The sequence below is a fragment of the Cryptococcus neoformans genome, chromosome 11, assembly GCF_000149385.1.
Source record: "Cryptococcus neoformans var. neoformans B-3501A chromosome 11, whole genome shotgun sequence".
In the NCBI taxonomy this organism is placed as follows: Eukaryota; Fungi; Basidiomycota; class Tremellomycetes; order Tremellales; family Cryptococcaceae; genus Cryptococcus; species Cryptococcus deneoformans.
The window spans coordinates 997,500-1,011,852 of record NC_009187.1 but is presented as its reverse complement, the minus strand read 5'-3'; the positions used below and the strand labels follow the sequence as shown (position 1 = coordinate 1,011,852).

The window sequence follows — 14,353 nt, the reverse complement described above, 5'->3', positions numbered from 1 at the left end:
AAATAAATAAAAAAAGTTTACCGACAAAGCCCTATCAATGGTGGGTTGTATAATTACTTGTTGCAGCAAAAGTAAACCCATTTAAAAGTGTTGAGATCCTGTTGGGAGCTGTATGGTTCACTGCAAGTTGTACCAGCGGCAGCTTTGGGTTAGAGTGAGTCAAGGAGATGGTTGCAAGATATGCTAATGCTGATATGTTTGACAGGACAGGTCAACAAGGTGCGACAAATCAAGCGGTATATCGATAAGACTTTTTTGATTTTTTTGATTTTTCATGATCCAAATCGCCAAAAGCCGGGCATATCACCAGGTTTATAGTCATAACTTGAAGAATCCAACGTATTAAAAGGAAAATAATCACCTGTTTTATAATAGTAAGTTGAGCACTTGCACTCGCTCGCACCATTTGGTTCCCAGCTCACGATCGAGCTCCCACTTTCCAATCTATGAAAAAAGAAAAAATCACAGCTGATACCAACCAATCCAGAGAAACAAAATAGCAATCGGGTTTCGTCTCCCCACGAATCACCACAGACAAAAAAGAAGGAAAGAAAAAGGATGTTCGAGTCCCACCTAAACTTAAACCCGCACGGCGCGATTGGCCAGCCTTCACCATCTATAGGTGTAATCGGCGAACAACCTCAAGCTATTGATAATCTCTCGCCCGCGCCCGCGCGACCGGCTGCACACCCTCGGCAGGTGGCAGTGGCGAGTCTATCTCAAGGACAATTAGGAGGTCGACCTAGGACGCCGATCAATCGTGATTGGGATAGGGATACGGATACGGATACAGATAGGGATGTGGTGATGGGTGAAAGGAGAGAGCAAGCGGATGTAGAGTCGGATTTGACGAATTTGTTGGTGCAAACGCGATTGCATCGGACGGGGCTCTTTTCCGATCGGGAGGTACACTCTCAGCCTCATTCCCATTCCCAGTCCCAATCGCAGTCGCAGTCTCAATCGCAATCGCAATCAGAAGCACCCTCCCAACTCCAACGTCAATACCAATCCCAATCCCGATCCCAACCCCAATCACAATCACCATCACAAGGAAAGGATGATGTAACAGGAGGCATTGACGATTTTCGCAAACGTTGGGAAAGAGAGAGCCGGGAAGGTGGAAAGAGGTTTGATGAGGAAACTTGGGATCGGAGTCTCTTGGGCATGGGCATGGGAATGGGCACGGTGCAGAGGCAGGGAAGAGGGTCGCCTGCTCCTGGAGGCTTTGGTATAGGTCTGGGTTCGGGTTTGGGTTTAGGTGGAAAAGCGATGGGTATACAAGGGACTGTGGGCGGGAGCACGCAGTCCAAGATGACTACAGGGACGTTTGCTGGTTATCAACCTTTTATGGGCAAGATCTCACCCGTCTCTTCTGCTCAGTACCGGCCTTCTCTCTCTCCCAGTAATCATCATCTCCCATCTTCGACATATGGGAATCAAGCACCGTCCCAACCTCAATCGTATACCCAACCTCAAACTCCAAGCCATACAGCGGCTCCCAATACTTTGGTGGCCGGGGCCGGGGCAGGGGCCGGGACCGGCGGTCAAAACGACACGACTGCAACCCAGATAACTCGCCACCTCGAATCCCTAACCATCCTCCTTAACCCATTGTTGGCCCAGGCCGATGAAGTAGAAAGGCTCCGTAAGGAAGTCGAGATGTGGAAATCCGAGTGGGCGCGGGCGGAGAGGGAGAGGAAGAGGTTGGAGGAAAAGGTGGGTGGAATGGGCATGGAGTTGGAGAAGGCAGTTGGGAAGAGTAGGGATGTGAGTCTTATTTTTATTTTTTATTTTTCTCCTTACCGCTCCGCCTCTTATTTTTACCTTCCCCTCACCTTTCCTTTTTCACCTCGCCATCTCCAAGCGTGTACAATAAAATAGGAGTGAACTAATGCGTGTCGACTTTAGATTGCTGGACCATCGTTCACTGCGGTATTGATCGACGGAAACGGTCTTATAGTGAGTGCAAACCCTCCCAATCGAAGCTTTACGCTTGTCTTCTTTACAAGATGCTAAACGTCAAGATTCTTAGTTCCAAGATCCATACCTTCAAGCAGGGTTCAAAGGCGGTCAGCTCGCAGCCCATCATCTCCTCTCTTCCATCCCCAACCTCGCACCTGGTTCACCCTCCTCGAAGACCACTCATACCGGCATTATTGCGAAAGAAGTCACTCTAGGCCTCGATAGTCTTCCTGTTAATAATAATAAGGGGGGAGATGACGATGATGATGGTGGGAAGAAGACGGAAAAAGGAGGGAGAGAGATGGGGAGTGTGGTGGTCCAGATTTTCGTTAATAAACAAGGTCTCGGTGGGGCTCTTATCAAGGTAAGCACGCCGAATATGGGATTGCTATTCTGCGCAGTTCTGTACGCTGACAAGCAGGTATTTAGTCTGGTATTGTACCCTCGTGGAATGTATACGACCAGTTCTGGCAGGGTTTATCTTCCTCACACGAACTTTTCACAGGTGTGTTGTTCACTTTTCCCTTTCATGTTACTTTGTTCAAACCGTACTTTTACTGAAGTGATTTTTTTGGGAAATAGTATGTGACGTAGGGCAAGGTAAAGAAGCGTCCGATGCCAAGATCAGGGAATACCTCAAGTTATACGCAAGTAATGCGCAATGCCGGTCTATCATCCTTGGTGCTTCGCATGATAATGGGTACGCCAACGTACTTTCCTCGTACGTCCAGATTCAAATTTACCGCCGTTGAGGCGCTAACGCGTCCATGCCAATCGCCATTCATATCTCAGATTGCAAACAGGATCACGTCTCTCTAATGTCGTCCTTCTCAAGGGTTACACTACGCTCGCACCGCAGCTCAAGACATACTCTAGCCGTGTCGTCTCTATCCCTGATTTATTCAGGCTCGAAAAAGTACCACCCCCTCTACCGTCTTTTACTTCTTCTACTACTGCCGACGTTGTCTCGTCTATCCAAGCGGGAGGTTCGCCCGACCTCCTTTCCGCGGTCACGGGTCTCGCGGGCGTATCCTTCTCCTCCATTGTTGCTAGTAGCCCAAAGGACAAAGAAGCCGATTTTGCGGGACCTTATGGCGCCAACGTCCGTGATAACACCAACACTGCAACATCAGCACGCAATATCAGCTCGGCGGATATAGGTAAAGCGAGGATAAGCACACCGAAAAGGGACGAGTATGAAGAGAGTGAAGAGGAGATTGAGGAATTCGAGTACGAATGGGGGAGTGGTGCTCAGTTTAAGCAAAGGTCGGATCTGGCCTCAGGGTTCGCTCCAGGTAGCGCGAAGAAGAAGAAGATCCCAGCTCCTTTTTCCCGCGAGGCAAATTTTTCTCGTGTAGGAGGAAAAGATAGGGAGATGGATGATGAATGGACAGAAATGGCGCCTAAGAAGAAGATTAAAGGCAAAAGGAAGGAGGCGGCAGAGTATGTGCGGACTTTGAAACCTCGACCTTGCCATACGTGAGTCATACATTCCTTTCTTACATTCTTTGATAATACGATAAGGGCTGATGAGGTACGGGCGTAAGATTTTATTTGGGCCCGCGGGGGTGTAAGAATGGGGACGACTGTCAATATGGCCATGAGTATAAGCTCAATGCCGCCCAGCTCGACGAACTCGCCCGCCTGGCAAAGTGCATCATGTGCCCATACGTCAAGGATGGACGATGTCGATACTCGGATGATGATTGCGTCTATGGACATCAATGTCCCAACCCTGATAAATGTGTCTTGTACGTTTCACTGTTCTGTCTCCCAGGCGGGAGTAAGGGGCCGTTCACTGACAGCTGGATATTTAGCGGCGAGACTTGTAGATTTTACGAGTTGCCCAACGGACATGGCGAATTGAATTAACTCTCTTCGGTATAATAAATATTTCTACTTTTTTCCTTCCTTGATAAGACTGCTACGGTATTATCGATCACCGTGCGTTTTCCCATCATCATTATAGATTATAAAACATTGCACAGTTGCATATAAATGCATCTCACTCTTCTATGTGAAAAATCACCTTCAATGGGATGTGTGAACGCGTGCAGAGATATCTGATAGACGAACGGTCTCGTTTCTGAAAAGTTGATCCACAGTTGAAGTGCAAATTCATTCACTTCTTCTCTTTGCTCTCTGCTTTTTCTTCCTTTTCCTCTCCATCAACTGATGATGCTGTAGGTTCTGCAGGTGCTGCAAGTGCGGGGACGGTTGTATCTTCGGATTTAGCCTTGTCAGCAATTCCTTGTTTAACGCTGTCCTTCTTTTCAACCTTCTCCTATGTGGTTTTATTATCGGCAGAAGGAGAGGAGGGAGGGGCAGAAGGTGCACATGTAATGGTCTCGGTTTTGATAACAGTGGGCGGAGCACTTGTCGCATCCAAGTTTGGAGGTTCCGAGGGTGGTGGTGATGGTTGTGCAGTAGATGCCTTGCTCTTCGCCACTTTCTCCTCCTCCTCTCCCTTCCCCTCCCCCTTTCCTCCCTTCCCCTCCCCCTTTCCTCCCTTCCCCTCCCCCTTTCCTCCCTTCTCTCCTTCTATAACCCCCTCCCCATTAGCCCTCTTATCCAAATAATCCAGCAACTTTTTATACACCTCATCCGCATCTTTCCGCGCTCTATCAAACATCTCCTGATACCGTTTCCCTGTTTCCGGTTCAGGGATGGTAAAGAAAGGATCGATGGAGGACAGGGTTTGAGCGGAAGTAGAGAAGGAGAGGAGCGCGGTGCCGTAGGCATCAGCTGGCTCGGATGGTTCCGATACGGCAGTGGATGTGGGTACAGAGGCGGTGGCGGGAGGAGATGGAGCGCTTGAGGTAGCTAGGGTTTGGCTAGATTCCTTCTCTACGCTTGAACCCCCCATATCCGCTGTCGCCTTCGTATTTTCCTCCTTTTTGTCTGGCATGGTGCTCGCCTCGTCGTCGCTTGGCGCAGAAGACGTATTGTCGTCCGTCGTTTTGCTTAAATCTTCTTTATTTCCTTTTGATCTACGAATGCTCATCTCATTACTCGATCTCCTCGATTCTTCCCTCGAAGATGAGAGTGAACGTCGAGAACCGTCTCTAGAGCGTGATCCAGGTGAACGTGAACTCGGACGTGGACGGGATTTACTACGTGATGGATTCGTTGAAGGCGGTGGTGATGAACTTGATAACTCGTCTTCTGATATCGATGTCGACGTTGATGAGTCCTCGCTCATTATATACTGTTGAGAAGCACTCTCCAAGCAGCAATGATGATAAGTTTATGGGATTCTCACTGTTCAGTAGCATACTTCATCTATTTCATCAATGACAGTGGGGAGCGAGGGTTTTAATATGCTGCTGCAGTTATTGGGAGGTGCATACGCACGGGGCTTCAGTGAAGGGAGGCCAGGTGGAGTCGCTAGATGGTTACATTCTCCTTTCATATGAAGATATTATGACATAATTTTGTCATCCTTCTGGGTGCAAACTGGAAGTATACGTCAGATTGGTGGAAATGCTGTAAAGCGGTCAGCGCCCAGCGGTAGTCTGGCAAAAGAGGGGAGAAAGGTATCTGTTAAGCGTCCCTCTGCGGCTGGGAACGTTAGCTGAATGGATGAAGAGCGAGCGGGACGTAGAGGGAACAATACAGTACATGTAATTAACTAAGACCCAATAATTTTGATAATATTTACACTACTATCCTAGTGGGTGAACGCAGTGCATCGATGCCACAACCACATCACACCTCCGCCTCCACCACCACCACCGCCAGCAGCAGCAGCAACTGCCGGTAACTCATTCAAACCCTGAAGGTATTAGCTCATATGCTGAAAAGGCACCAATGCATCCTTACTTTATCTTTAAGGATCTGTACATCCGCCGCCGGAATAACCATGCGTTTATATCCAGATTCTCATATATCAGCACATCCCGCCAGTAACGCATCCAGACGACGAATCCCCTCGTCTTCTATCCCTCCAGAACTCATTGCCAGCTCACCTGAGGAAATTTCCTTTGCGATCGACCCCTTCGAAGCTTTTTCTATCACTGCCCACAACAGTTCGCCTGGATTCGCCCTGTCTCCCTTGGATCCTTTACCAGAAGATTCGACTTTATGAATGTCACATTAGGAGATGGAGGAGATGTTGATGACGGTGTGTCAGTTTTCACCCTCTCTCTTCTTCCACTCCTCACTCTGTCACAGTTCGCACCCCTCGCCAGCCTCCTTTTGTTATGGATTCCGCCAATGTCGCCTTCTGATTTGTTTTGAGGCCAGACGAACAGCCGCGACCTGCTAGGTTATCTGATCCCCCTAACTGGCTTATCAACAATCTCAGAAGGCCTGGCCGACGTACAGCTGACGGTCCTCGAGAAGAGGAAGAGCTTCACGATGCCGGGTATTCCCATACCGTGAATGAGGACGATCACCAGAACGTTTATACGTCGTATGGGCTCCTCTCCTCCTTCCCCGTACCCAAATGGAGAGCATGATGTGGGACAATATGAGAGCGACGGAGGCTACAATGGCTATGAGAGTGACCTCGCACCCAATCAGAGCCCCCGTTACTGTAGATCCTCCTGACTCCAATCCTTCCGACTCTGCCCCCGCTCCAGCTTGTCGCCGACGACCTTCTTCCCGCCGATCTGTCTCGATGAGTACAAGTTCTGAGAATAAACTGTAGAGAGGAGGAGCCATGAGAAGAGTGTAGACGTCTGGTGAATGAGCCTCGAGTGTTTCTGCATGCTAATGTGGGAGAGGTTATGGATATGCCAAGATTGGGATAGCAACAGGATCAGGCCCGTGAGTAATCTCTGTCCTTCCTGTATGTAAACTATTGCTGAGTGTCAATACTTAGCTTGCCAAGTGCTGCCAACTACTAGTGTCTCGAGACGAAAAGTCTTGCGACTGCCCAGCCTATCAATCTACTCAAGATTGTGCACATGTTCCGCAGCACATCAATATATAGGACGTTTCCCAACGCCAGGCTTGAAGACCACATACGCGGGAACCTAGACATGGTCATACTCGTGCACTACCAGATTCGATAATTTCCTTCTCTTCAACTCCGTACAACAGAGCTGGAATGAGGCAGACAGTATGAAGAACCAAAGAAGACGTGTTATGGTATACGAAAAAGCCGCAATCTCTGCGACCACATTACTCAATGATGTTCGGGCGGAAAAGTACATGGAGGAGGATACCGAGGATGAAGACAATGACGTTGGCGACGATCCTCGGTGCGGAGTCGAATGCGTGCATGATGTTTGCCGACAAACAAGAGAAGTCGTCGTCCCCAACAAGCCTCCCTGACCACTTGCGAGCATTCTCTTGAAATATCTTTCTCTTACCCTCCGCTCCATTGCTCATGCCCACAAACTTCTCCATTTGGACGAAGGTGCGGGATACAGATGTAGCCAGCGGCTATCAGATCAGCTGCTACGTGAAGGACGTTCCTTTTCGGACCAATTTTCGGATTCTCCACACAATGAGTGCGGAGAAAATACGCTTTGAACTCGCCAGATGCCCCAGGCCTGGATGCTGCCGAGATACTGGCCGGCCCTGACCTCTCCTCTCATGGCTTAACAGATTTTAAAAGCGAGATTGGCTTTTCAAAAACCGTCTCCGATCTGTACATATATCTTTCGTATGCGCCCGGAGACGCACCTCCATGCATACCTTCCTTCAGTTGTTCTATTGGCAATTATCTTAACGTGGGCTTTCGAGATACCTTTGTGTCCATCAGAACCTTCATTCACGCCTCCCTCGCCTTTCTTAAGCTCATTGGTTGGGGTACGGTCATGACATGTCTGAAGTGTGGCCGGAATTCGGAGACTGTCCTCACGGAAGGGACCGTAATTCATTTCTCAGCCCTTTACCTGTTCGCTGCCCATTTACCTGTTCTCGGCCCTTTACGTGACTGCTGGTTCTTTCCCTCCTGCTACTCTACAGATTGTCAACGGTCATGACCATCATTATGCTAACTACACACTTTTTTGCTCTTTCCGATACAGGAGCCTCAGTCTCTACTTGATCCCTCCATAGTAGCGGCACATCAGCTCAAATCTTATCCATCAGAAAAATATCGGGTTGTGTCGTTAATTGGTGGAACGCGGGGTCCAGCCAGCATTGCAACGTCCAGTAAGCTGCCCCACTAACCGAGACGTATACTCCAGCATACCGACCGATGCAGGAGAAGATTGAAGATTTGGACGATGAGAATAGGTGCAAGGAGTACTATGACGGGTTGAGTCAATTCTTACTTCGTTTAATCCTACGCAGCTAACAAGTATTTTTCAGAGTCATCAGGAAGAAAAAGATGTGCATGGTGGGTGGTATTACTGGTCCGGTACACGCTGTCATCCGTTCCCCCCCCAAATATCATGCCGACCTCGGAAGGACGAGATTATTTCTTTTCTCTTCTCCAATGCTTCTTCCCTGTGCTGCCCAAGGTAATAAGATCCAAGCTCTGAAGAGCACACTTGGCTGATATCACTATCAAGGTTTACGTTAATAAACAGATTTGTCGGGGGAATGCGGTTTGCGACTTCTTCCTGGTGACAAACTGCTTTTTGGAAGAAAAGGGAAAGTGTTTTTGCTGGGGCCCAAGCGTGAGTGCACAAACCACATTCGACTCAATTTTGGGGTACCAGTGGCACGGGCCACCGTGTCGACGCACGGGCCCACTGTGCCACAGCCCACCGATGAGTCTTGCAGACTTTTACTCTTCTTCCTTCCACAGGAATACGTTATACATTGTACTTCCTCGCAGGATGAGAACAGCCACGACGCAAGTGGAACGGTTATGGGACTCCCACAGAGACAGGTGACTATGTGGCTCAGATCTCTCAGATTGTCCATGCCAAATCGAAGATGACTATGTAGCTGACGATGACCTTCATGGATACTGCAGCAACCACTGCAAAACATAGCATACCACCAGTGCTAGTTTTGCGTGCACCTTGCCAACTATAACATCGAAATCAACGCCCCTTCGGACGCCTTCTCGAACGCTACTACGAACGCTTCTCTTCTCTGGACGCCATCCGAACGCAGTGAGACACTGCCGTGTCGTCTACAGTCGGTTGGCTCCTCTCTCGGAAACTACAGCACTTCTAGTCCACTCTTCGAGAACTCTGAACAATTAGACACCACCACTCCAGCTGCGCCAGCCATGTCGACCATCGGTGATCGATAATCACATCAATTCCCTAGCACCGCCTTCAAAGCGATTGAGATGGAGCTTGGAGTCATAAAGAACATAGTAATGTACTTCTATAAGATTGCTTTGTATTCTGCCACCATTGATAAGCGGTAGGTGAAACCGTAATTGTTTCGTATCCTTCTAATTACTAATGTCTGAATGTCTAGTTTTGCCCAGATCCTCTGTACTGGAGAAGCCATCCGAAAATTCAGAGATATGGTGGCCGCCGCGGAGGGAATGACAGCTAGAGAATATGTGTTAGTTATGCTGGTGAGTTTTTTTTTCTTTTTTTGGGTCGAGTGGTTATCATTAACTCTTCTGCGGACATTCGCACTGATAGTACTTGTTGGCAAGACGATGATCTGGATGCTGTGGGCAGTCTACCAAGCTATGCTCCCAAGGAAAGAAAAGATGGTCGTCATCTGTCCACTCGTTGCAATCAAGGAGGAATTTTTGCCAAGGCTCAGGAATTTCTCATACCATCACACTAGTAGGAATCAGGAAATGACCTTCCGACTTCAGACGACATTCTAATCTTCTTATCTGTGGAAGAGATTCCTAAAAAAGATTTCCAAGCTTGGTTAACAGCAAATGCTTATGCGGCTGTAAGTTGTACTGGTTAATAATGGAAAGTTTTTTCTGATATGCTCCTTCTAACAGGGAAGACTTGTGTATGAGGAAGTGCATCAAGTATTGACAGCGTCAGGATGGAGAGTTTCCATGTCTGGAATCAGTATACTTTCAATGTTCAGTATTGCAAAAGTTAGGAAGGTATTCCTAAAAACTATCACTGGAATTCTGTTCCATAAGCTCAACTGGTTGATCTCTATCTCCAATACATGCAGGGTTTTTATCAATACCCTGCCGAGACCAACGACAGTGAAGCCGATCCCACCGACTTTGTACCCAACCCTTACTTCGATAGCCATCATTCAGACCTTCTTGCCCCTACGACGATCCAGAGCATTCATGTCACTCCCACGAGCCCCACCTTATACATCCTCCACACAGAAACCGAAACTCTCTACCGCTCATTCGATGACACCCTCGACTCTGGTTGTTTCACCTCCGACCTGCAGGCCTACCTGCACGTCACGCCCCTGGTCCCCCGGGACAAGTGCGATCCAAGCGAGGATGATGTGGTTGAATGGAGTTTGCAAAGAAAGACCCCATTGAGGTGGAGAAACAGGCATATTCGGGAGATCACAGGGAAAAAGAGGTCATGTCAGAATTGCTGCCAGGCTTTGAGCCTTTAGCAAGTCACCTGGTGTATTCTCTAAACGTGTGGTTTGCCCTGGCGAAGCTACACGACACACAGGTGAAACTCTTTAAAGCCATGGATGACGAGCTTTTGGCATTTGGGAAGACACTTCGAGCTTTCAAGGCAAAACCGACGTCTGACAGCAGCTGCAAGTCGCAAAAGGATCCACATTTCTTGACAAGCCTTGGGTATGGAAACTCCCAAAACTCAAACGATGGATCACACGCTATCTTCAGTTCAACCTTTCGGGCCTACTGTTGGTTATATCACGGAAATGGTCAGTACACTTACATCCGTCCGAAAAGACTGCCCCCTGCTAACATTTTGTTTGATGGTGTGGCAGGGTGAATTGCAGCACACGAGCTTGAAAAGACCCTTGCGAAGTATCGCACGATGATCAGTCATGCAGTGTAAGCTATCGGCTCTTGCTGGAATTGAATGCGTAACAATTTCCTCAAGCTTCCTTTCCTTACCTATTTTACTTTCTAAACCTCTAACCTCTGCCATACCTCATAAAAGCATGACGACTTTGTCAAACAACCCTGAAGGAGAGAGCTCGGATTACCAGACTGACACCGCTGGCGGCAGATCGGTCAAAACATCATCCTGGGCAAGGCAACCCTCTTTCAAACCCCTTCCTTCACTGCCCTCCAACACACCCACTTCCTCCCTCTCTTTACAAAATCCAGGAGTTGGAGATCAGCCCCCTCTTGCCGGGATTTCAACTCCCTCAGCCGACCCTCAAGCCCTTCTCCCCTCCAGCAACCTAACCTCCACCCAAGACGCCGAAGCACAGGATGATTCTGAGCTTTTGGCGCATTCCCTTTTATCTTGGGCGATCTGCGGTAAGTTTATTCAACTGCATGGTTCCGAGTACTACTCATTTAATACTGGATAATTCAGCAACAGTCGAGGTACTCCTCGCAGTCGTTTTGCTTGGCCTGACATGAAGGGCCGTCAATGGCGACCCAATCCTTAAGACGTGAGTTTAGACCACTTGTTACTGGACAAGTCACCCAACCAAAAAAAAACCAAAAAAACACCAAAAAAAGAAACTGAAACTAAAGCTCTCCTGATTTGAATAATAGGGCCATCAGAGCCTTTAGCCTTGTTTCTATCGTTTGGTTTGGCTATCGGGCCCCAGATGTATACAGCAAGAGGGGCTTGGAAGCCGAAAAGGACTTTGCGAGGTAACTAAAAAAGCAAAAAAGGCCGATAGCTAAGACCTGTCTTAGTTAATTGCCCACGTCGTGTTCCGGGTAAATGGGTCAAATCGGCCTCTTGATGCATATGTTATGTAAGTTATTCTTCATCATTACTACTTCACATCATCTTTTAACACTCACTGCCAAGATCATAAACTGATCATCATCCATGGGGGGAAATGTCCTGACCTAAGTGTTCGCGAAGGCAGATATTTCTCTGATCCCTTGGTGAGAATCTCAAACACATTCCCTAGGCCCTTGCCATATATATTGCCGTTCTCATACATTTCTACAATTATTTTACTTCGGAAGAAAAAATCGGCAGGGATAGTGTCCATCTGCTCAGGCCGGTTTGCGAGGATTTGATCTCGGACTCGATCAGCGAAGCAGCTTAACTGCTTAATCATTTCATCAAAATTGGTATCACCGCCAGTTGACCAGGCATCGGGGAGGTAATGGTTGATTTCCCAGTTGTGTAGTATGTGTAAAGCCGCTGTTATAGCTCTGGCAGCTACTAACCACTGCGATCGATGGCATTGGAGAAGAAAGCACAAATATTAATACTGGAACACAATAGAAAGAAACTTGCTTGTAATGGTTTTTGTTTCTTTTTCTTTAGGTAAACCCCGAACTCACGGTTCGATATTCCGACAGAAGGGTTTCATCTATTTGAGGTTGCTCAGGACTCTGTCCCGACTGTACGCGCTGCTCAATATCATGTCTCAAATAGCATTCGCAAAGGTGAACGCTGTCCAGAGTCAAAAGCCAAGCATTACACAATTCGGATCTTGACATCTATAGTTTTTCAATCAATTGAGCAGAAGCCCATTAACTAATACACATTTGTGCATCGGCGTTAAGAATCGATAATGACTCACTGATACTAAAGGAGTGTTGAATCTTGCAAAGTGATACTTCTTCTCTTCGGGTATGTTGCCATGTCGATAGACAATTGATGAATGAGAGTCGTTGACTTTGTTGAAAGCGGAATTTGCCAGGAGATCTCCCGTCTCGTTGAAGAACTTAAGGGCATTGGGGTACAGATCAAGACAATCTGGGAAGAAAGGAACTATCTGGGGAATTTGGCCGATGGGCAGATAGGCTGGAGGGCCGCTGGAGACGTCCATCTCGTTCGGATTTCTTAAGAGCTGTTGCAATAAAAGAAGATGAATCAAGAGAGTTAGTTGGCAGAATATCAATTGTCTTGCACCCATAGAACGAAAAGGTAAAGATTATGAAAGGCGGAAAGGCGGAAAGGCGACGGGAAGCCAGCCGAAAAGACATCAGGCAAAAAAAAGGTAAGGTAGAAACTCGTGAAAAGGATTGCGTCTTACATGGGGAGGGATACACGCTGAGTGCAAATGAAGACGACTCCTTCGGGATCGTTCACGAGGTTACGACTAGCAGGAGGATATGGATCATTTGCGTGAGCGGAGTTTATTATTTGTTCCATATTATAGATTGTGTCATCCCAAGTAGTAATCATTCATTACCGGACAAATCAGCGACAATGAAGGTACTCATGGCAATCGCATTGATGACTTGACACGGGCAGCCATCCATGGTCATCCAAACCTCAAAACTTGAGTTGAGACCACCTACTATGATGCAAAAGTGGTATCGTGTTTTGGTTTCGTAGGGAGGAGCGATCGCATCCAACTTTGGCGGTTTTCAGGGTGGTGGCGCCAAGTGAAGCTATCATCCCCTCACTCTTACCTTCCTTTCACACCCCCTTCTGACCCTCCCTACTCTCCCAGTACCGGCAGCCTTCTTATCCAAATAATCCATCAACTTCCGGTACGCCTCATCTTCATCTTTCGCGCTTTATCGAATAACTCCTGATATCGCGTTCCTGTCTCCAGATCCGGTATAGTGGAGGAAAAATCAATGGAAGGGAGGAATTCGGTGGGGTGCGTACAGACGGAGAGGAGGGCTGTGCCATAGGGTTTGCTGGTTTGGGCATAGCCGGAGCATAAAAGATCAAGCGACGGACGGAACAGACACCATAAAGCATCCACTCGCAAGTCGCAACCTATCGTTACGTAAACGAAAGCCCCGAACGCGTCGACGCGCTTGGGGGTGTGTGTGTGTAAACAATCATCACTTTCCTCTCTCTTCGATTCAACCTTTCTTTTCTACCCATATCAATTCATCGCCCATATATAATTCTAGCTAAATATCGCGGCCTACGACGTGTGTCATCAATACCGATATAAGAATTCTCGCCAACCACGACTTACCTCAGTTCCTGCAATATCAAGCTACGTGGGAAATCGGTGTCATTGTATCAAATCGAAAGCGATTGAAGATAATCAATAGATAGGATGGGAAGGGAAATAATTTCATTACAGGTGAGCCACGAAGCTCTCCAAAGGAGGAAAAGCGTGGGCTAATCATCTGTAATGCAGGCTGGGCAAGCTGGTAACCAGAGTACGTATTTCTAACGAATCAGACCTGTGATAGTGCTGACATCCGCCGTTATAGTCGGAGCACAAGTAAGTGATCTCTCTGGATTGTCCCATGTACCATCGCCAGCCGGCTTCATCTAACGTCCACCTGTAGTTTTGGCAAAAACTCTGTGCCGAACATGGCATCTCCCCCCAAGGTGACCTCGAAGACTGGGCGGCCGATGGGGGCCAGGGTGATCGTAAAGACGTTTTCTTTTATCAAGCAGACGACGAGCATTATATTCCTCGAGCGATTCTTATTGACCTCGAACCTCGAGTAAGTACTTGATATTATTGTCATCGACTT

At 47.8% G+C, this 14,353-nt stretch overlaps 4 protein-coding genes across 4 annotated transcripts in view; 3 read left to right on the top strand and 1 right to left on the bottom strand.

Annotated features, from left to right (window-relative positions):
* Positions 1-558: 558 nt before the first annotated feature.
* CNBK3290 (hypothetical protein) lies at positions 559-3,834 on the top strand (the record flags this gene model as incomplete). Its single annotated transcript, XM_767532.1, has 7 exons — positions 559-1,767; positions 1,909-1,959; positions 2,033-2,326; positions 2,392-2,467; positions 2,545-2,683; positions 2,755-3,441; positions 3,510-3,834. The coding sequence occupies 7 exons, from the start codon at positions 559-561 to the stop codon at positions 3,832-3,834; spliced, it is 2,781 nt and encodes a 926-aa protein (XP_772625.1).
* Positions 3,835-4,080: 246 nt separating this feature from the next.
* On the bottom strand, positions 4,081-5,164 carry CNBK3280 (hypothetical protein; the record flags this gene model as incomplete). Its single annotated transcript, XM_767531.1, has 2 exons — positions 4,081-4,450; positions 4,551-5,164. 2 exons carry the CDS (start codon positions 5,162-5,164, stop codon positions 4,081-4,083), a joined length of 984 nt encoding a protein of 327 aa, XP_772624.1.
* A 4,560-nt stretch (positions 5,165-9,724) lies between these two features.
* CNBK3270 (hypothetical protein) lies at positions 9,725-11,344 on the top strand (the record flags this gene model as incomplete). Its single annotated transcript, XM_767530.1, has 6 exons — positions 9,725-9,738; positions 9,794-9,823; positions 9,979-10,285; positions 10,383-10,738; positions 10,854-11,239; positions 11,298-11,344. 6 exons carry the CDS (start codon positions 9,725-9,727, stop codon positions 11,342-11,344), a joined length of 1,140 nt encoding a protein of 379 aa, XP_772623.1.
* Positions 11,345-13,923: 2,579 nt separating this feature from the next.
* The window catches only part of CNBK3260 (hypothetical protein), a gene marked incomplete at both ends in the record, with an annotated part of 1,885 nt that continues 1,455 nt past the window's right edge, over positions 13,924-14,353 (top strand). Inside the window, 4 exons of the mRNA XM_767529.1 lie at positions 13,924-13,950; positions 14,008-14,029; positions 14,084-14,094; positions 14,162-14,323. Coding sequence (XP_772622.1) covers positions 13,924-13,950; positions 14,008-14,029; positions 14,084-14,094; positions 14,162-14,323 — 222 coding nt within the window. The remainder of the gene's footprint in view (positions 13,951-14,007; positions 14,030-14,083; positions 14,095-14,161; positions 14,324-14,353) is intronic.